General features: G+C 42.1%; 2 protein-coding genes across 5 annotated transcripts in view; one reads left to right on the forward strand and one right to left on the reverse strand.

The window, feature by feature from the left end:
- Nucleotides 1-2,194, reverse strand: part of TNFRSF11B (TNF receptor superfamily member 11b) — a 63,102-nt gene extending 60,908 nt beyond the window's left edge. Inside the window, exon 1 of the mRNA XM_032442892.1 lies at nt 2,159-2,194. The gene's annotated coding sequence lies outside the window, so the exon portion shown is untranslated. The remainder of the gene's footprint in view (nt 1-2,158) is intronic.
- On the forward strand, nt 1,263-21,406 carry COLEC10 (collectin subfamily member 10). 4 transcript variants are annotated; one of them, XM_015856223.1, is made up of 6 exons: nt 1,263-1,707; nt 12,426-12,497; nt 14,390-14,461; nt 16,426-16,479; nt 18,010-18,105; nt 19,510-21,406. In XM_015856223.1, the coding sequence occupies exons 1-6, from the start codon at nt 1,560-1,562 to the stop codon at nt 19,899-19,901; spliced, it is 834 nt and encodes a 277-aa protein (XP_015711709.1). In that variant the 5' UTR covers nt 1,263-1,559; the 3' UTR covers nt 19,902-21,406. The 4 variants fall into 4 exon arrangements, with proteins under 4 accessions (XP_015711709.1, XP_015711713.1, XP_015711711.1 ...); XM_015856225.2 differs by lacking the exon at nt 12,426-12,497 and having other exon boundaries at nt 1,398-1,707; XM_015856224.2 differs by lacking the exon at nt 16,426-16,479 and having other exon boundaries at nt 1,400-1,707.
- Nucleotides 21,407-22,628: the final 1,222 nt, after the last annotated feature.

The following is a 22,628-nucleotide window of genomic DNA, read 5'->3' on the forward strand; positions in this document are numbered from 1 at the left end:
CTTTATTTATGAAAAGTACTGTATACAGTTTAACAAAAGAGGAAAGGGACAGAAAGAAAGAGGGAGAGGAGTTTCTTGACCCTTCCTTGGGCTTTTGGCCAATATTTCATACCACTTAAAAGCTTGTAATCAAAGCCTTTGTGCAATACCTTTAAGAATGTTATCTGCTTTTACATCAGTATTGCTACTTTTTCTTTCTACTGAAAGACTAACGTGTAAAACTAAGGAACTACTATTGTCTAAAATAATGAAGAAGGCATCTCAAAAGCTGTTATTACAGGAAATACATTTTTTTGTCTGGGATGGAAAACAAATACACACTCACGCTAATAGTACTCAGGCAGTACTAAAGACTTGCTCTGCTTCATTGTGTAAGAAACCAAAAGTTAATGAAATTCCTGGGCAGATTATAAAAAGTCATCTCCTCTTTCATGCTTCCTTGTTACTGTACTCTTCCTAAGAGAAAGCTGGAGATTGCTCTAGGAGGCGACTGCACACAGAAGGATAGCTGTGACATTTCCTTCCAAAACGATACGTATAGGTGCTGCATTCTACCCATTCCTCTATGCATGAGGGCTCCTACATCTACTTTCAAAGACCCAGCATCCTGCTGAAAAACTGACAGCTAACTTATGCAGATTTGAAACAGTGACACCTTCCATGGCAACCCAGGGAAAAAAAAGCAAAGACAGAATGGGCTTGAGGCATGTGTTAAGCCATGATCCTGATATATGGAATCTCTCAGTTTGTAAGTAGAGGAGAAAGATGGTATGGGAGGACATTCTGCAGTCATTCGATCTCATCCAACTCTGGATTTAACCCTGTAGTTTGTCCTTCTGTACTGTGTCTAGTAAAAGAATTTGGACTTGGAGAAAACACTGTGGAAAAACTGGTAAACATAAAACTATCATTTGGGGGTTTCTGGCTCAAAAATCCATTGTTAATATCAAGCTTTCATCCCTCATATGGGGGCTTCTGGTAGATGGCATCCAAAAGCCAACTGCACCAGAGACATCCACCCACAGCAGACTAGGAGCTAGTCTGTCATCCCTAAAGATCTCCTTGGCAGAAAGCTCTCATGGAAATCTCTTCACTCATTATAAGGAATCTGAATTATTTTTTGCAGCAGAAAAACAGCTACAAGTGTTCTATAACTAATTAGTATCCACTTGGATAAAATACCACAGTCTTTTGTCTCTTGAGTGAAAAGCTGGGTGTGAAGAATCAGTGCCAAAAGGGGGAAAAAAAATAAAAGAAGAATGATAAAAGAGATTATCCCCATATATTGAAGAAATTTTCCAAGGCAAAAACAGCTAAACTTCTCACAGATAAGAGATAAATTGGAATAAACAGCTGTCAGTGTAAAATAAATATCCTGGATAATGTGCAGGACAGAAATAACTACAGCATCGTCAAGCTCCTTTCTTCTCTTTATTTAGCTGTTCTTGCATGTAGCTCTCAATCTTTGCACTGCTTCAGTTAGCAGAGCATTTATTTCTGATTCAGCTGCATTTGTTAAGACTGTAACAACGAAAGGCATTTCCTGAGAAGCTGCAAGGATGAGCAGAAAGAAAGAACAACAGCTGAGGAAATATGGGACCCTAGTAGTGCTTTTCATCTTCCAAGTTCAGATTTTTGGTTTTGATGTTGACAATCGACCTACAACAGATGTCTGCTCGACACACACTATTTTACCTGGACCAAAAGGTGAGGAAAATCAGGTTACTAATGCTGAGACTAGTACTGATTGAAGCTGTTCTTTTGAAAAGAGAGATGTGGAGGGCTTGTGGCATGGGATGTGGAGGAAAGATCTCAGTTACTGCTATCTGTAAAAGCATCTAGAAAAGTGAAACTGTAATAGGGGAAAATGGCAGAGCAAGGAGATTTGAATTTGTTTCCTTCTTTAGTTTCAGTTACATCTTCTCACATATTTTCATATGGATTAAATGTGTCCTTTTGCAATTTTCTCCAGCCACATAAATCTTCTCTTACTTCTTTTATTCCTCACACAACCAGTATAGTTAGTAGCCATAAACTGAGGAACTTTGTCTGAAAGTAAGCACCTATTTTGAGCAGTTAATAGCTTATTCTGCATATAGTTGGAGAGAGAAGTGCAATATTTTTGATGACTGTAATGACATTATTTACAAATACTTACCTATAAGCAAAGTTCTGCTGCATTCATTCAGACCTGATCCAGCAGCTCCTGTGGAATTAAACAGGACCTTCACTACAGACTTCAAGAAGAACTCAATCAGCTCTAGCGTGTGCATTTCTTTTATCTTCAAAATTCTTTGCAAATATCTAAAAGCAAATTTTCTGCATTAACTTGCATTTTGTGTAACGTATCTAATGTCAGTGGAGTTGCCTGAAGGCACCACAGCTGAAAATTAGGACTATGACATACAAATCTATCTTGCAGCGACAGATCTAAAATCTATATTCAACAGTACAGCTATTGCAGTTTGAACTATTGCTTTCTTTTTAACAGTTCATTGTATTTTTCCATAGGCATCGGAGCATGAGGAAAAAAAAAAGAAATGCAACTGATTTAAATTTTAAGCAGAAAAAAAAGATTATCAAGTCAAAAGTATTGCTCCAGACTAATTTGTTTTTACGATGGATTATTCAAATGCATGTTGCTTAAAGGACTATTTTTAATCAGCAAGTTAATTTCTTTATGATTACAATCCAAGCTTTAGCTTTTGCTGCCACAGCATAAATGCAGGGAGATGTAATGATCCCAAAGGGAGCAAGTAGGAGTTTGTTTAATTAATATATGAGTAATGTCAGGCTGAAGAACAAAGTTTGACATAATTGTGTTTAACAAGTCACGTGGCTAATGAGTTGGTCTTTGGACAACATGAGAGTAGTTGGGATTCCAGTTGGTTTCTCTGGTCTATCTGTGACAGGGAGTATTTAAAGGTTAGATATGATTCTCTGCAAGTGTGATACTGAGAAAATCAGGATTTAGCCATTATCAGTTCTACTGCTTCCTGGCTGATAACAAGATACAAGAGAAGCCAAACATCTATTGGCAGGGTCCTCACTATCACTCTAAAATTGCATTACTACAGCCAAGATCCATGACTGGTTGAGCAAATCAACTCTAAATTACTGGCTCAAATCCACTGCAGATCATAAAAATATCTTGCAGTTAACGTGATATGATCCTATAGCCTCATTTCAGTTCCTACCAGATCTGAGCTCAACCAAGGCAGCTAGCTTTAAGCATCTCTCAATAGCAGACTGATTGACTGCCAGTCACCTGGGCAACTACAGGTTGAGCAGGCTGGGTGTGTGACTGCCCTGCTGCTCTTCAGGCATTCCCTGTAGATGATGATGAAACACATTGACCTAATATGGCAGAAGAAAGCCTGTTCTGATCCAGTTTTCCTCTAACTGCTTTGTGCCTAAGGACTCAGAACACACAATCCAAACCCAGGGCCACATAACAGCCACAGGCAACACTTTGCTGTTCAGACAATAGTTAAACCCTGACAATGGGCAAACCTCTGACTTCCATTGCTGTAAGGTTTATTTTCTGTGCTCCATTTGTTATGCTTCTTTGTTTACCATATGCCTCTAATTTGCTCAGGGTCTTCAGCTATAGTGGAACACAGTGGTGTTCTCACAGGATGGAGGTGCTGAGCTTCCATAGAACACTGGTCAGCTTCTTCTACCACCATAAGCCAGGTTGCTGTTGTGGCAACTTCTTTCTTTTATGTGGACATTGGTATCTAATGGGACTAAGCACCTAGAACTGTAAAGAACTGAACAGCATTAAATAGCTTTGAAAGGCTGTGGTGGCACAAACTCTTTAGTAGGCTAGATTAGGTTATGAGTGAGATTGGCCTCAGTACTACACAGCAGCAGTGCTGCTCTGCCTCTCACACAGCTCAAGGGAGGAGAGAAGGCTAAGGGAGAAGTGAGAATGTTTAGAGAGATTCTGAATTTATCAGCCTTTGTTTCTTGTACTGTTGAAGGTTTCATTACTCACTTCATCATCTAGGCATTCACAGCTGCTACAAGAGCAAGCACGTGACATTTCTGCATTCTCACCCTAAAGATCACCTGTTTGGTGTCCTGAAAATCAGCTGCTGGATGTACAAGTTGCTTGTAACTTGTCCAGGTATATGTGTAAGCCAAATTCTTCCCCTTCAGAAATATACCCTCTTATGCTCCCAGTTGGGGTGTCACACAGGAAGTATGTGATGAGTGATGAGATTAAAAGAAAGGGCAATTCCAGATTGATTATCAGGAAAGTCTTCACAACAGTTATGCCACAGTCACCTGCCCCTGAAGAGTGTCAGCAGAACCAGAAAACACACAGCTAGAAATACTCTGGAAGGATACAATCTCCGAGGAACAGGAGGAAGGCAGTAGATGTCCTTTAAGACTTTTGCACTTTCAGTTACTATGATGAAAGTCCATCTAACAGTTCAGAATCAGAAATGGAGTTTCAGCCTGACCTCTGCTGGTGACGTGTGATACAAACTCCGCTCTTTGCAGTCCATCTGTCTTCTGCTTTGCCATCGCTGGTGAAAGAAAAGGCAAATCAAACCTGTTTCGAAAGAATCATGGAAAGAAAATTTATATATTTTCAATCCAGAAAGAAAGGTGGAGGAAAAAAAAAAAAAAGCATAAGAAAAAAGCATAAGCTGCTACTTTTCTTCCAGTCTCCTTTTCTATGCAATGCTCAAAGGTCGCTTCTCAAAAACTATATAATAATAACTATATAATATATAGTTATAATATATATATAAGTATATTCACAGTTGATTAACTAGGACAATAAAGATCAAATTCTGCACTCATTAACTTCTTGGATCAAAACAAAACCAGATATAGCATAAGCAAAGCAATGAATTTTGCAGGGAAGTCAATTGCTTGGACTAGCAAGGTTAGTCATGGCCCTGTAGCCTTCCAAGCCTCAAAACAGGCTGGTGGCTGCAGCTTTTAGGGGAAGTATAGGGAAGCAGCAGTTAATGCTATGAGAGAAAAAGCACAAGTTGTTGGTCCATGCTTCGGCCTGAATAAATCAGTCATCAACAATATTAGTAAGGAAAAATACTGAGTCCAAAACTTCAACTTCTAAACTCTCATAAATAGTAGGAACGGGGGTTGAAGAAGAATAGGGACGTCTTTACAGAAGAGTGGAACAAGACTGCAGTTGATTTCATGTGGACTTGTGGGAGCTCAGTGTTCCTGAAGCCTGACTCTAGATCTTGCTATCTGTCCCAAGTCCCAGCTCGTTTCCTTTGAAATCCAGACACAGGACTTCAAAGGCCTTGAGTAAGATCCAAGCTGAAAAACTGGAATGAGATGAATACTGAAGAATACAGAGAGTTTCCCATAGCAATTCAGATGTAAAGTGTTTCCTTACTATTATTTTTGACAAATGGTGCTTATAAACTCTATGACATTGGCTAGCACCTCAAAATAGCATTTACTGTGGTCTCCTGCATAGCTGTCCATCTCTTAGCTTTAATTGTTCTTACGCAATTCCACTCCTGGAAAACTTAAAACACTCTCAGAAACCAGATATGCTGCTATCCACATTTCCTTCCAAAAATAAGAAACTCCTTACCACATCCTATAGGCTGCTCAGACCTATAACTAAGCTTCCCTCTTAGCGCCTCATGTTTGATCTGAAGAGCACCTTATAACTGACACATCATTCTATTTTTCACACATTTTTACCTTCATATGTTTTAGCATATGCTAAGTTTCTGAAGTTTTTCAGCCTGAGCTACAAAGCATGCAGGAAGGCACTTAAATGCAAGTTCAAAATATATTGGGTTTGTATTTCTTACCAGTGTAGGTTTGATTTCTCATTCAGACCATTGTAGTCCATGGGTCTTTGAGCATCTTAACAGTGTGGCATCCAGATTAGAACTGGGACAAACTGAAAGGAGAATCAGAAATAATACAAAGTTTTACTGTGTTATTAAGGACATAACATATATCCCGTTCATGCACAAAGTCCCACTGTTTCAAATAGCACAAGCTGGCAGAACTACTAAGAGTTTGAATCTGACTCATGAAATGCAATAGAATGAGGGCTTATTTCTGGAGAAGTCAGTGGATGTTTAGAAGCAGAAATCAGAAAAGTGAGCAGAGAATTTATTCTTGAGATTCTTTGCACTTCACCAGGAAAGGTGACTGAGCCTCCGTTGTCTAACATGGAGATGAGTGAGAAAAGATAAGAACCTGTGAGCAAAACAATTATATTTCTCCTGGTACAAACTGTGGAGCACTATATGTCTCCTGCAGGGCATGAGAAAGAGTGGCTATAGCTGAAGTTACACACTGCAGCTGGATGATGCAGTCAGGTTCTTTTCCAAAAACAGATGGCCATCATTCTGACCATAGGGATCTGCCTTCCCCATGTGCAGGCTCAACTGTTTCTTCATCAGACTTCTCACTGAGCTAATCCAGATCACTTAAAATGGATATGATATGCATTATTAGTGTTCCCCTTCTCATTTCTGTAATTCATTAAATGCAGGGTGAGATGAGTGCTCAACATCAGACAGAGTGGGAGGGAAGTATCAGGTCAGTGCTGAGGGCCGACGGGAAGAGGAATGAGGCAGGGACATTGCGTCAAATTGACTCCACTTAGTTCCAAGACAGCACAAGAAATCCTGCCCTCACTTGTCATATATAGCTTGGAAACAGGAATCCCCACAGCTACGGGAAATTTGCTAAGGATCTAAAGGACACTGAAAGTGAAATTGGAGGAAATCTTGAGGCTTTCCACTGACGTAGCTGTGACACATTTATGCAATGGAAAGACAAACTGTTTTGTTTATTTCTTAGAGTCTGTGACTCCCTCTGGTGACCAAACCTCTCAAATGGATTGTACACATGCAGGTGCTGCAGAGGCTTAGTGAGTACAGGGCTTTTCCAAAGCAGTCAGTTACTCTTGGAAAAGCTTCAAAGCTCCAGAATTACACTTGTCCTTACTCCTTTATTTTAACATTCAGGGCAGTGGCATCACCTCATCTCCCCACAGGGTCTGCAGAGATGGAGAGGGTCCCTGTGCCTGTAGCAGGACTCCAGGCATGAACCATGGAGAACAGCAGAGCTTGTAATGTATCACAGGGTACAGCTACATGACAGATTGCATACAAAGCCTCTGTGGTGGGACTCAATGCCTAGAAATGCTAAATGCATCCAAAATAAGTAGTGTAAAGTAGCCACATCCAAAAGAAACAACAAGGTTAACCACCCTCTCTCCCTACAGCATTATCAGCCATGACCCAGCACTTCTCTGCTTTTTTAAACATGGGCTTTAGCCCACCAAAAGAGGATTCTCTGATATTTAACAGGGTGGGTATGCCCTGGAGCATGGAGGTAGGTGCCAGGGGATGTGATGTGTGTTAAACGACTTCAGGTAGTGGCAAAGAACAGGGCACTAAACCTGAGACAGACCCATACAACTTGCTTGGTCTTTCTGCTTCACAGGATGCATTTCAATTGATTCACTGTAAAAGAGAGGCTTAGAGAACACTAGCATCAATGGAGTAGATTTACCCTGGGGGTATTCAAGGAATGACTGGATGTTGTGTTGAGGGACGTGGTTTAGTGGGAGCTATTGGTAATAGATGAACGGTTGGACTGGATGATCTTTTAGGTCATTTCCAACCTTGGTGATTCTATGATTCTATGAGTATTTTTGGTCGAGTGAGGAAGTGCAGCTAACTCACACCATGACTTGTCAGCACACATGAAAAACTCAGTTAAACCAAGCTGGAGGGTTTTGAGTGCTCCCAGAAACAACAAGCCTGAAACCAGCTCAGGAGTTCCAGTTTTAGACCCCACACAGCCTGTAAAATTGCTGTCACACTGTCTCAGGGCTGCATCCACAGGTAGGTATGGGCACTATAATCCACCCTGATTCTCTAAGAAGTAGGGTCAGCCCTTGATCACAAGACTTGGGAAGCCACTAAATGTAAGTGAACTGCTTAACCTGAATGCTTCCTCCATTTGTGAATACAAACCAGACAACAGATGGCTCACTTCAGGACAGAGCACAGCCATGCCAAAAAGCACCTGGGGATACTGGTGGATGGGAAGCTGGACATGAACCAGCAATGTGCCCTTGCAGCCCAGAAAGCCAACAGTATCCTGCACTGCATCAAAAGAAGCGTGGCCAGCAGGGTGAGGGAGGTGATCCTGCACCTCTGCTCTGCTCTGATGAGGCCTCACCTGGAGTACTGGGTCCAGATGGGGAGTCCTCAGTACAGGAGAGACCCAGACATGTTGGAACACATCCAGAAGAGGGTGATAAAAATGATATAAGGGATGGAACACCTCTCCTATGAGGATAGGCTGAGAGAGCTGGGGCTGTTTAGCCTGAAAAAGGGAAGGCTCCGGGGACACCGTAGAGCAGCCTTTCAGTATTTAAAGAGGAGCTACAGGAAAGAAGGCGATAGGCTATTTGGCAGTCTGTGGTCATAGAACAAGGGTTTCAAGCTTAAAGAGGGTAAATTTAGGTTAAATATAGAGAAAATGTCTTTTTCAGTGAGGGTGGTGAAGCACTGGAACAGGTTGCCCAGAGGGGTGGTGAAAGACCCATCCCTTGAGTCTTTGAAGGGTCAGGCTGGATGGGGCTCTGAGCAACCTGATCTAGCTGTGCGTGTCCCTGTTCATTGCAGGAGAGTTGGACTAGATGACATTTAAAGGTCCCTTCCAACTCTAAGGATTGTATGATTCTATGATATTTAAAATCTGTGACATAGAAGTTAACCAGCTTGTAGGAATATGAAGTAGAGTGATGGACTTGCTTCACCTATTTGCTGCAAGTGCTCCATCCATACTTCAGATGCTAATGTGATGCATTATCTGAAATCCTTGCAGTAAAAGTTTTAAGGTTACAATTTGCCAATTGGGTTAAAATGTAGCCTGATACTTCTCCAAATGTACAGCAGCACAAATGAGAATTTAAATTCGAGGCACAGATTACAAACATACAAGGTCAGGATCAGAACTTTTTTTCCGTATAAGACAAGTTACAGAGTGCAAAGCACAGCAGTACAACAATTAAAACACACTGTCCAAAGCACAGCTAGGAGTCAGATTCAGATTTCTGAAGTGTCTATTACAGTGAAATGCTGTCCACATGAAGTCCCAGAAAGAAGAGAAAGATGCTTATTATAAATTAGAGAGAAAGCCAACTCTACCCTGTTCAAAACAAGGTCAACCAACCTTTCACAGTCGCTCCTACCTCTTTGCAAATCATAGCAAAACCACAAGGGGGGAGCATTACCCAAGGATTCATATTTCTTGCCAAAATTTGACATCACGTAACTACAGTTGGGCACAATGGATTGATAATCTTAACACCATACTGTCCAGCATCGGATTTAATTCATTATTAAGCACAAAATGAAATGGTACCACTAATTAATACTCTTGGCTTCTACACTTGCCTACCCTTACCCAGATGTGATACTGGGGGAAAAGCAGGATTCTCCTTTTACAGACAGGCAAATTAGTATTATTTCCATTTCCAGTGTATGGGAGCTAAGGTATATATATATATATGATACACCACTTTACAACAAGATGAAATGGGTGATAGATCCTCCTTCCCTGTCCCTTAGATTTTCTCATGGCTTGAGCAAAAACTGGGACCTGGTGATTTCTCAAAATGTCCAGAGCAAACTTTCCCACACCTTTTACCCCTTTAACCTGCCAGCTTTCAGTCTAATGATTGACAAGCAAGAACTGAGTTGCATCTCTGGCAACTTCGTGTGTGCAAAACTTGCTCCAAAGTCTCTCAGAAAAAAAAGCCACTGCAGCTTTTTTTTGGCTCTGTATTGTAGCTGAGATTGAAAGAAAACACATTTGGAAAGTAATCACAGCTTCTGTGCGGGTATATTGACTTTCTTTCCAGGGCTGTAAGATTAACTGTCTAAGCAATATTTCTTAATAAATTATTAAAGAAATAAAAGCATCTTTCTTGCACAGAGGCCTTCTTTCTGCAGAAAACATCAGCCTCAGCAGAGCCCTTAACCCAGCAGACACACAGGAGGTAACTGGCTGGGCTGACAGGTGATGAGAACTGCCAGGGTGATAGGCAGAATTCGGAAGGTTCACAAGAATCTGGTTTGCTCTCCCACATGATCCAGGCCAAAGAAACTCTCTTGGCTGTTTCTACACCAGAGCCAGAATTGCAGCATATTGTATGTACATAAGGGAATTCATTGCATAGTTAAGAACTGGAAGTGAAGCCTCTTAGGTGTGCCTCCCCTGTTGGAGAGCACGGCCTACTTCCTAAATAACCTCGTGTTACCCTTCTAGTCAGAACTCATCCAGCTTTTCCAGTCTTTGAATCACACCCTGATTCCTTTCTATTATCACACATTTCCTCCCCTGCTTGAGTTTGCAGACTATGATCACACCAGCTCTTAACCTTTTCCTGGAACCATGTTTTACAAGGTCTTTGTCAGCCTCTGGGAATCTTTTCTGAATTTCTCTCCTACTGAGAAGTGACTCTTACAGTTTTCTCTAGGGCTTCATAGCTGGATTTGGAAAGGACAATTGCTCGGTTTCTCGGTCATAAATGATGTTTGCATTGAGGTCAACAGCAAAATTAAACTGCAAATTCTCTGGCTCTGCTGTTTGATGACCTCTAGGCAAGAACTCAGTACAAGCAGGCATCTTTCCATCAGCTTGAGGCTCAGACCTGCAGCTTCAAGCAGCTTGGCTTTTGGAAATATATATGGATTTCTCAAATATCTTTGAAGAATCAGTGATAATAAAAAGACATTTAAAATTCTCCTGTTGGCTGTTCATAACCTTTTCCTTTCCAGTTTTGTCCTGTGGCAGCTGGTGTTGAAATCAAAGCAGCCAAGTGTACCAGCACACACAACATGCTGTGTGTCTTCCTTGTCCCTTCCTCTAAGAGGCATTTCCTCCTCCAGTTCAGCCCTTCATCACCTTCAGTTTGGATCACTGCCCACCACCCCCAAGGACACACTGACTAATGGGGTGAGCCTGATCTCCACCAAAGTGTCTCAACACTAACGCTTTTTGTGGCATTCAGGGACAAACTCAGTCCAGTCCCTATATTCAACATGCAGAGGACCTAATATTGTTTTACATGCTGCAGTTAACACCCACTGACTCTCGTCTTTCATCACCCCATGGAGCAGCCCATGATAAGCTGCCTGTTGGCTATGAAAGTAGCACAAGGTGAATGAAGAATGGGTGGGTGATGTTTTTCACAAAACAAGAATGAAGAAGATACCCAATGAAGCAATTAATGAATGTGAAAGCAACCATGGGAAACTGCTTTCTCCCCCTCCCCTTTTTATCACAGGATGCTATAGAGACCAAAAATATAAATGGGGTTAAAAGGCAGAAAACTAATGTTTGCAGGGTAGAATAAGCAGTGTCTCTTCACACATTGACTGGATGCAGCCCTTCAGCCAGGTAAACCCTAATGACTCTGCTCATGGGGAATGGTAACTCTCAACACACTCAGTTCCATGAAAGCTTTCTGCTAGGGTTGGAGACGCTGTCCTCAATGAGAGAGGTCATTGTTCTTGTCATATAATGCTGAAAAGAGGATCTTGGGATCCAAGCTAAGAATACAGATATACAACAGTCATCCCCACCTGTACCTCTGATTTTCTGTTTTCCTGCATAAACCCAAGAAAAAATTATATGCAGTGTTAAAGTAGATTATATTTATTTCTCACTCCTAATTGCAGTCTTGCTCTTTTAGATTGTAAGATGCTCAATAATTTCTATAAGTATATACAGTAACCTCTGTAATAGGACCTTGATCTCATTATGGGAAATCTCTGCACTGTGTAACACAGTGAATTTTCCTCCTATAAATACTCTGTAAGTGACTAATTCAAAATAAAATATTGGAGTAACCGCAAAACATGTTTGCTATATTAACATATGCCACCTGCCAAAAAACTGAAGGCAAGACTTCTGCTGTACTAAATGCTAAGGTTTGTGTTAAGAACTACTGAGATATATTTATGTTGTTCCTGTTTCTATTACATCTGAATACCTCAAACTAAAGAATCACAAGGAACAGTTAATAAACCCCAATTGCTTCTGTTGGCATCTGTCCCGGATTTCCCAATAGGCAAACACCTGTTTTTTTATCTGCTTTACAGCTACTAGGCCTTAAATGACAAGAGTTGGCATCGATGCCATAGAATTGTTACACCAGGACAGTTTCTCCAAAAGGGAAAATTTTTAGCTTTTCCTAATGGTCAGATTTGTCAGCTCTTCTTTGGAAGTGTATCCCATGGCTACCGCACCTTCAATGTGAAACAAAAAGAAATCAGTGGTGCATAAATGTGACTTCCTGTGGATATACAGCTGCATTGACTACACTGGGTAAAATGTATCATGATGTTTTACTTTATGTTTTGTTTTTTTTTGGAAAGGGGATGATGGTGAAAAAGGAGATAGAGGAGAAGTGGGCAAACAAGGAAAAGTTGGACCAAAAGGACCTAAAGGTATTTATGATGGTTTGTTGGCTATTACTGGTATATGAATATCAATACAGAATCCCAGAATGGCCCAGGTTGGAAGGGACCTCAAGGATCATGAATCTCCAACCCCCCACCACAGGCAGGACCACCAATCTCCACATTTAATACCAGACCAGGCTGCCCAAGGCCCAATCCAACCTGGCCTTGAACACGTCCAGAGATGGGGCATCCACAGCCTCTCTGGGCAGCCTGTGCCAGCACCTCACCATTCTCATAGTAAAGAAATACGTACAACTGCATTTATTATCAGTGCTGTTCAATGCTTTTCATTCCTTTTGCTCCAGTGGATTTCACAATGCCTGTCAAACATTAATCAGTGAACCTAACCATGCTCTGAACGCTTGGTGCAATTCCTGCCAATACATAATGAGAGTCTGACAATAAATGTAAATAGTCACATAATAAACCAGCACATTGACTGCTGCTCTCTCAAGTGGCAACCATGACTGAGATCCAGAATACCCTCCCAGATCACACATAGAATTGGAAAGATTACTGTTATGTTAGTGAAAAGATCTTTTGGGTGTAACTGAATTTTGAATCATGATGCTCAAGCAAAACTCAGTCTCAGCTGTCCCTCTTTTACAGAAAAGCAAACTGAGGCACACACTGAGAAACACAAATCCTATGATCAAGTGGGAACATCAGGGCTGAGAGCAAGGAGCATAAGATGTCTCAGGACTCAGCACTATTAAACAAATCTTGTACCTTCCCAGTTACCTGAGCACAGCACTCTGCACCACCAGACAGGACAACATCAGCATTGTTTGTATGCATTAACTCCAAAGGTGCCAATAGTGTGAATAATGCATTTCCATATTCTTTCTTCCTTGACAGTGGTCTAATATTCTAAGAGTAATCATAAAGGTTTTCACTTATATAGAATCTTTAAAATTGCCCTGTTATTTCTGTCATAATAACTTCTTTTTTTTTATTATTATTTTTAAATGCACTCAGAGGACTTTGCATCTTACTTTAAATTGATCAGGTAAGATTCAGGTAGATCAAATTAATAAAAAAACAAAACCCAAGACACACTTAAGAAGCACCTTGTGATGTTATCTTCAGCGTGAAAACTGAGATTTCCTAAGCTGGGCTCTTTCTATCACCCAGCTACATCAGAACTTACACTGCTAACCAGTCAGAAAGGCACCCAGTATTTTTGTGCTCCAAGGACTGGGAAGCAAGCACAGTGCAAGCAGCAGCTCCTTACGTGCACTTGTGCATCCAGAAGGATTCCCAGCAAAGCCATGAGAACTCCACCTCCAGAACAAAGCAAAAGCTTTTCTCTTCAGTAGAGAAATAGTAATAAAGTAAAATGAAACAGCAAAGAGACGTACTTCCCAGGCAACTTGCTGATGGTATAGTTCAGTTGTGAAGTAAAATCAATATCTGAACACTCACTAGCAGTTTTCGTTTGTATTTTCTATATGAAAATATGAAGTTTCTGGCAGATGAATAGGCAGTTTTATTAAGCTGCCTTGCAGAGCCGTACTGGTCCCCAAGCAGCTGTGATCTGAGCTGCATGCAGCCACAGCAGACCTGGTTTAAGTAAGTGCTGTTTTCTGGCACTGGAGTCAGTTTGCTGTTCCCTGCCAGAAGAGTGGGGCTGCCAGCAGCCCTGTGGCTTACAGAAGAGCCTCAGCAGCCCAGATTGGTACAAGTAAGTCTAAACAAAGGCTAAAGCTGTAAAGCTTGCAATGTGTTCATTTATATACTCACACAAGCATATTTATTGTGTCTGTCTTACACTGGGACTTGCCATGCTCAGGAAAAACAGTAGTAGTAGAGGGGTTGCATCTTGGGGAAGGAACGACAGAAGTCATCCATACTCTTCCTCATATTTCTTCTATCAGGAAACAAAGGAACTGTGGGGGATGTCGGTGACCAGGGAATGCTTGGGAAAATTGGTCCGATTGGAGGAAAAGGTAAGCCCTGGCCTGGGAATTTTCTTGTGTTTTTTCTTCTAGGTAAATACGTGTTTTGTGTGAGTTCCAGGTATGGAGTATCACCAAACACTGGCTGCAGCTGGTGCTTGCCAAATAAAATTATGTAGAAAGATCAGTGATTAGAGCTAACTGAAATATTTATGTTTCCCACCTGCAATATGTCACTTACTTGGCTAAAAATAGTTTGCTTGATAAGTTAAGAAATCGGTCCTTGGAGATGATAGAAGAGAAAGGGGGAAATAAATAGCACAAATCCTCTGATACCTCAAAAAGAGAAAGCCAGGTTTGTGCCCCTTCATCCAGTGCATCTCAGAGCCAATACTCAGCTGCTGCTCAGGGTACCACACCTGCATTGTGTGGGAGATGCAAGCAACAAGTGTGCAGGGAAGGAGAAGTGTCAAGGAGATTAAAGAAAGAACTTACATAGCAATGAACAACTACTCCAAGCAAATGAAGATGGACTCCATCTCTACTTGGGTAATCATTCCATGAAGTTATTGCTCTAGCATCCTGAAGAGATTAGGTATTCCTTTTAGAGCTGAAGAAGAAGAAACATTACTTCTGCCACAGTGAGATCTGCCTTAGCAACTCACCAGGGATCCACTGCCCTAAGGGGAACTCTGTGGTCTCTAACCAAGCAATTGATCCAGCCATGTGGGTGAGTGGGTGGAACAATTTACCCTGTGAGCTTCTTACACCAGTGCCTTTTAGTGAGCCTCTGATGGCCTCCAGCCAACCCCGCTATCAGAGAAGAACAAAAGAATTTGGCCTGGGGGATTCATTTTCAAAACACCTAGACAACCGAACACACAGATATCTATATCTCCTAAAATATTTTCAATCACTGAGGGAAATTAGAATATAAGAATCCCACAGATTGTTTATCTGAAAATAAACTAATGCTCTAAGACTTTAAATCAAGCTGTCTGTCAAACTGACCATGCAATTATTGGTCCTTTCCACATGGCTCTTTTTCTCTCATTTCCTTTTTCATGTGCAGAAGCAAAGGCCACCAAGTCACTCTTTCAAACTTACCATTAAGCACTCAAGTTCTTCAGGAAGCAACCCTGAAATTTCAGCAGGGTGCCAAACAGTGCTAACTGAAATGCCAATCAGCTAACGACTTCCTTCTTTAAAAGCTAGGACCATATAAAAGAATAATCACATCAAAATGTAGCTTTCGATGAGGGAGAGAATGTATTAACATTAGTTGGCCCTGAAGGTTTTAATTTATAAAAGAAGAACTGACATTATTTCAGACAAAGTCCATCTGCTCCTGAACTACACAGCTGAGACTTTTGACAGCCGTTAAATTATAGCTGAGATCATTAAAAAACGGGCCTGTCACCTGTATTTAGCATGAAATTTGGAGAAGCAATTCTACCATTTTTTTACAATGTACAAAACTAGAGGAAAGCAAGAGGAAAATAAATCATCTTTCCATAAACCGTATCTGAAATGAAACACTGCTCCCTAGTGACCTCATTTTGTGCAGGTGCTGACTGCTGCCCACAAACACATCCTGCTGTATGCATGAATTCTGAGCCTGAGTGCCCATTGGCCTCATCTGTTGCCTTGTCCTGACATGGATCTGATAAACTCAGGAAGGTCCTGCAAGGCACTGAGTGGACAGGTTTCACCTGCTGCAGATTCCTGAGTGCTTGCAGCCCCTTGGGATCATGGTGCAGTTTATATTTAAAGCAGTACCAGGAACCAGCAGCACACAACATGCCTGTGTTATCGGTGAGTTAGTTATTAAAGGGTTCTCCTTATTTTCATTCACCGGCATTAATCATGGCTTGTTTGACTTGGCACATTGGCCAGTACAGTACATTAGGCCTTCCTATTAGAAGCACACTACTAATATATTATTAAACAGGTTTTTCAGATGTGCTCCCCCTCACATATGCAGCATCTGAGAATATATTTTCCTCTTTATCCAGGTGACAAAGGAGCCAAAGGCATATCAGGGGTAGCTGGAAAAAAAGGAAAAGCAGGTATGCTGGGCATCTGTCTCTGAAGAATGCTTGAATTTGCTTGTGCTAGGTCTTCAATTTCAGGGTTGGTTTGCCTAGAGTGTTACAAAATGTTGAGGCCGATAGACAAACTTCAGAATGGGTGAAACAAACAGGAAAAGCATGAAAAGTTTTGTTTAGCAAAATGAAGGCTAGTGACATGACCCAGATGGTTCCTCTCAGTCCTAATAACTATTAGTGTTTTCCCACCTTCAATGTTCAACTGTGTTCATTTCTAAGGTATTGCATATGGTTCATCAGATTGGTTTTTAGTGAGAAACCAATAGCAACCTGTTTTCTTCCTGAGAATTAGAAAGGAAGAAACAAAACCTATATCAAGTCAAATTTCAGTTTAACAACCAAAAATATAACCAAGATTTCAGTGCTTGACAGCTACTAATTACTTGAATTGGCATCAGCTATTTCTGCAGCACCAAAGCTGCATGCAGCTAATGTGGTCCATCCACCAAGATTTTTCCAGTCTCACCTCAATGTGTACTTCGAATACTCTTTCACTGAGAAAGCAGTGGTGACGTTGTATCTGTCAGAAGTCTATGGAATCTGTGCTGCCTGTGGATACAAAGGTGCCGAGGGATAGAGAAGGACTTGGGGGGTCCTGGTGGATAAGAAGCTGTACGTGAGCCAGCAGTGTGCGCCTGCAGCCTGGAAGGCCAGCTGTGTTCTGGGCTGCTTTAAAAGAGGAGTGGTTGGCAGGGAGAGGGAGGTGATTGTCCCCCTCTACTTGGTTCTTGTGAGGCCCCATCTGCAGTACTGCATCCAGGCCTGGGGCCCCCAGTACAGGAAGGACATGGAGCTCTTGGAGCGGGTCCAGAGGAGGGCCACTAAGATGATCAGAGGGCTGGAGCACCTCTCCTACGAGGAAAGGTTGAGGGAACTAGGATTGTTTAGCTTAAAAAAGAGAAGGCTCCAAGGAGACCTCATTGTGGCCTTCCAGTACTTGAAGGGAGCATATAAACAGGAACAGGAATGACTGCTTACAAGGATGGATAGTGATAAGACAAGGGAGAATGGTTTTAAATGGAAACAGGGTAGGTTAAGGCTAGATATTAGGAGGAAGTTTTTCAGTCAGAGGGTGGTGATGCACTGAACAGGTTGCCCAAGGAGGTTGTGGATGCCCCATCCCTGGAAGCATTCAAGGCCAGTCTGGATGTGGCTCTGGGCAGCCTGATTTGGTGGTTTTGGTGGTTGGGTGGTTGGTGATGGCGACCCTGCACACAGCAGGGAGGTTGGAAGTAGATGATCATTGTGGTCCTTTTCAACCCAGGCCATTCTGTGATTCTATGATACCTTTATCATTTAGATATAACACTGTGACATCATCACGGTAAACCACACATCCACAGTCAGATGGACATGATGATAAGAAGGGCAGGGAGTGTGTGAATGGTACACTGATAGGGGTGGAAGGAAGATGAAAGGCAAACCCTTTTATCTGCAAAAGATATATAAATTTCTGAACAGATGAATCCTCTGTCATTTCTGTTGTAACAGGCACAGTCTGTGACTGTGGAAGGTACCGCAGAGTTGTTGGACAACTGAATATCAATGTTGCTCGGCTTAACACATCCATCAAGTTTGTAAAGAATGGTAAGGATCATTATGCATTTGATGTGATTTATTTGGTTCTTACAACATTTATCACAGCTATTCTCCCACTACTGCTGTTCTACAGCAGCATACAGGCCAAGACAGAGGGCCCCACTGTGCGAGGCACTCCAAAAACATACAGAAAAGAGGCAGTCTGGCACCTGTAAGAATATAAGCAGCTGGTGAAAGCAACTACAGTACAGCAATGATCAATAGCACAACAGAAATAATTATGAAAGAACAAGGCACAGCTTGCTAACTGCCTCTGCACTGCCAGGCTGTTCACCCTCATACTCAGTGGTCATACACACAACAAAAGGGAAAAGGTTGTGCCAGTTTACTCCATAGATCCAGAAAAAGCACTAGGAACCTCTTCATCTTGCTGTTGCTGCTGCACAGAAGAGCTGCATTCATTTATGGTGCTCCTCTCATGCCTCCTTTCACTGAAAACATCTTTCTCTGTAATTAGGGAGATACCGACACCCCAAAGACATGGGTTATAACACGTCATATCTATAAGCAGTGCTGTCAGCAGGACAGTGCAAAACACCCCGCCTGAAAGGACCCACTTACAGGACTCAGTCTGATCTGCAAATTAAATGTGTCTGAGGCCATTCTCTGGCACCATGGGAAATTACCACACTCTCATCTGTATTGCTAAATCCTAGAGAACTGAGTGCTCCTCTGCTAACTCCTTGACTGTTTCTGGAGTAGCTTCAGAATTCAGGGACTGTTATTTGCCTGAGGCCGAAGCTGTGACCAGGATCACTCCAGCAATCCAAGAGCAGGGACAAACTGGCACCAGCTACCCAGGAATGCTTGTCACTGCTTAATTCACTAGGATATCTGCTGCCTGAGAAATCTGCCTTTTAAAGCTGCTTAACAGCCACACTTTCCTTCCTATTCAATGTTCCTTAGTGGCTACATCAGCTGTGAACATCAGGCTTTATTTAAAATGACTTGTTTTAGCAGTTCCTTTGACTTTCCTCTACATGGAAAAGGCCTCAGCTATTCCCCTGCATTCCTATCCCACAGCACTCTCACAATCTAGAACACAATATGGCAATAGTATACAAAGCAACCAGGGTGATCCAGAGTTATTCACTGCTACTTTTCCATTCAGCATACCTTGATTTGGTAACTTCAAGGATGTCCAGTACAAAACAGTCACAGGGGACAAATGCCAGACAGGTTTGGATGTGCGTAAGGTTCTTGTCATTCCTACTGGTAGCATCAGTCTCTGATCATGTCTTTACTGTTCACCCTAAATTCAGTGGTGGGAAAAATTTCCTTATCTTCCTTTCAATAAGGCTAATGTAAAAACAGTCTTGTTGTCATAGTGGAACAGAAGAACTGTCAATAGCTGCAGAAATGCCATTAACATTTTTTTCTTCCCCTTTAAAGTTATAGCAGGCATCAGGGAGACGGATGAAAAATTCTACTATATTGTCAAAGAAGAGAAGAATTACAGAGAAGCCCTGATGCACTGCAAGGACAGAGGAGGAACACTGGCCATGCCCAAAGGTGAGGTGATCAACGCCCTTCTTGCTGACTACATCTCCTCAAGTGGCCTTTTCCGAGCATTCATCGGGATAAATGACATGGAAAAGGAAGGGCAGTTTGTATATGCAGACAGCAGCCCACTGCAGAACTACAGTAACTGGAAGGATGGGGAGCCTCATGACTCCACAGGCCACGAGGACTGTGTGGAAATGCTCAGCACAGGAGAGTGGAATGACTCTGAGTGTCAAGTCACGATCTACTTCATCTGTGAGTTCCTCAAGAAGAGAAAATAAATGTGCCACAAAAGGTATCTGGCACCTGCTGTACACACAATAACCCCTCCTCATTCGTCCACTGTAGGGAATGCAGACAAACAAGGATAGGGCTCAATCCAGCAATCACTGGGTTAACCCAGAGTAACTAACGTGACATGGCAGTGACCATAAAGCCAGTTCAGGTCTGCAGGGGGCATCCAGCCAACTGTGATTTTTATTTCATTTTTACGTATAACTCAGGGTGGTTGGGAAGATTTAGGATGCATAGAGGCAAACATGATTTCACTAAATGCAGTGGAGGACTCACTTATCTCTGCTTCTCACTCAATCACCTGTTTGGTTGGCTGAGGTGTGAGGAACAAAGCAGTGGCACTTCTGCAGGTCTGCACAGCTTGCCTGCAACCTAAGAACAGATGAAACAGTTCTAGCCTCTGATGCCTCCAAAAAGCTGAGCAAGAACATAGAAAAGTCCAGCATAATGAAAACAGTACAAAGGAAGCAAAGCCACCGCTGTAGGCTGCAAACAGATGGTGCAGAATTTGCTGTCAGAGCCTGGCTTCTCAGTTATCCATGTCAGCATGTCCATAATGGATCAGATTTTCATATCATTGCTAGTACCAAAGGAACACATTCCTGCATACAGTGGAAGAGCTCACATTCACGTGGCTTCTATGACACCACTGCCAGGACTGTTCTGAAGTTCAGGATGCTCCTGAATCTGTATCTGTTTTATCTTCAGAAGTAAGCCTGGTTTTGTTCTTAGTCTTTTCTCATGCTGCTTAAAAGTCTCATCTTTCCTCACAGCAGGAGGTGCTAGTAAAGACTCCAGGTTCTCTGCAAGAAAGTCTGCATATTTTTTCCCCCACTTGGGACTAAAAAGATAAAAATGCTATCTGGGAGCTGAGAACACTGGCTGCTAGTCATGGTCCAGTCAGTGCACACTGCAGGTCACACTCAGCATTGGGTGCAAAATGTTCTTCTGGATATGAACAGCTGGACATGAAGGCAGTCCCACCAGTGAGCAACGCAGAGGGTCAGCTATAAGTCTCCCTTCTGCAGCTGTGTACAGCATTGCAAAGACAATGAGACAGCTGTCACACTTAGTCAGCCTGCTTTTCAAGAGTAAAATCCTGCATACCATTTTCCAGCTGGTAGTTTGCCTTCAAGCTCATCTCTGAGCAATGGCCAACACCGGAGCATCCCAGGAGACTCTGTGACTCAGAGCTACTTTTCGAAGCCAGTTTATCGGCTACTTGTTCTTCCAGAAAACCATTTGTTGCTACCAGCAGTAAATTACCTGTGTTGCTACACACCCTCCAGGAAACTTCAGTCCCAAGAATGCAGGTGTGGGACCACATGTATTTTCATTGCTCCCCAACTATGCTATGAGCATACTTTCGGCAAACAGCTTTGCTTAGCACAATGTATGTCATCCTGAACAGTTCCCTTCCTGAGAATTATACTCTCCAACATCAAGCAGAATCGTGCTTTTTAGGATCTACTGTAATAAACTTGTTAAATTATTTGGCCTGTAGAATCATTAATGAATAATGATAAAGAATTAATGGAAAAGGTTTCTTGAGGAAAAGAACTGCCTTTTGCTAGGTCAGGTCCAGACACTCACAGTATGTCAGTTCTTTCTAGTCATGAGGAAATGGCACACTAACATTCCAGTGGGGAGGCACAATCACATTAATACTCACCTTCCCACCCTACGCATCCTTACCTGTGACCCAAAACGTTACCAAAATATGTTTGCCAGATTGGGGGGGAGGGGAAAAAGGGGGGCTCTACATTCATATTGATCATATTAGAATCACTGTCTGACAAAAACCAGACATTCCTTTTATACTGACGATCATCATTAGTAGGCCATTTTCCTATTCTTCAGGAGGAACGTTTAAAGCTAGGAGAAGGTACAGAAGCAGAAATGCTCTGCTGCAGGATCAAGTTTCTAAGATTCAACCAGGCAGTCTCCTTCACATACAAAATCAAAGAACATGTGTCTAGACTGAAGCTACAATCAGAGCAATAAAGGCCACTGGATTCCATCTACCCTTCTAGCAGACAGTGAGTTACAGGAAACCCAGGACCATGTTGCACACACGTGAAGGAATGAGCGTCACGTGGCTGAGGGAAGAGAGTGAAGAACTTGGGTTGGGTTTCTGCAGTGGAAAGGCTGTAACCGCTTGTAGCCTCCAGCCTCCACCTCACCCACCACACCATGTTCACTCTTTCTTAAATAGAAAAAACAAACAAAAAACAACCCTTCTAGCCACTGTGCTTTCATTGGGCAAGTAGATCCTGGCTGGCTGTTCATTTGCTAACTACATAAGAGGGACAGCAGAGGAAAACTGCACAGATTTTCAAACTAGCAAGGCATACGCAAGATCATGTGCTTGTGCAAACCATTCCTGCAGCACTGGGTTGCAGCTAATTTTGCCAAGAAGTCTAGCTCATAGGCCAAGCCAAATAAGACACTGCACCATACAGGAAACCTGGCAGGTAAGTCTGTATAGCACTGTACCAAGCAGACACAAGCTTAAGCTTGCACTAACTCAAGGATTATAGCTGTGTTTTGTAGGAAAAATATGCCTGTTATAATTAAGAATTTGGGCTATATCACAGGCTTCATTGCTAGCCAATGGAAATTCACTGTGGTGGGTAAAGGTTCTTAGGTTTCTACATGAAGTGGATGGATCCAGGAGCACAGGAAATGGTGTCTGACTATTCAGGATTTGTGGT

This window comes from Coturnix japonica, chromosome 2, assembly GCF_001577835.2.
Source record: "Coturnix japonica isolate 7356 chromosome 2, Coturnix japonica 2.1, whole genome shotgun sequence".
In the NCBI taxonomy this organism is placed as follows: Eukaryota; Metazoa; Chordata; class Aves; order Galliformes; family Phasianidae; genus Coturnix; species Coturnix japonica.

Coding starts and splice junctions, on each gene's coding strand:
- COLEC10 (XM_015856223.1), top strand. CDS start 1,560: ATGAGCAGAAAGAAAGAACAACAGCTGAGGAAATATGGGACCCTAGTA. Junction 12,498..14,389: donor TGGACCAAAAGGACCTAAAG/GTATTTATGATG, acceptor TTCTTCTATCAG/GAAACAAAGGAACTGTGGGG. Junction 14,462..16,425: donor TGGTCCGATTGGAGGAAAAG/GTAAGCCCTGGC, acceptor CTCTTTATCCAG/GTGACAAAGGAGCCAAAGGC.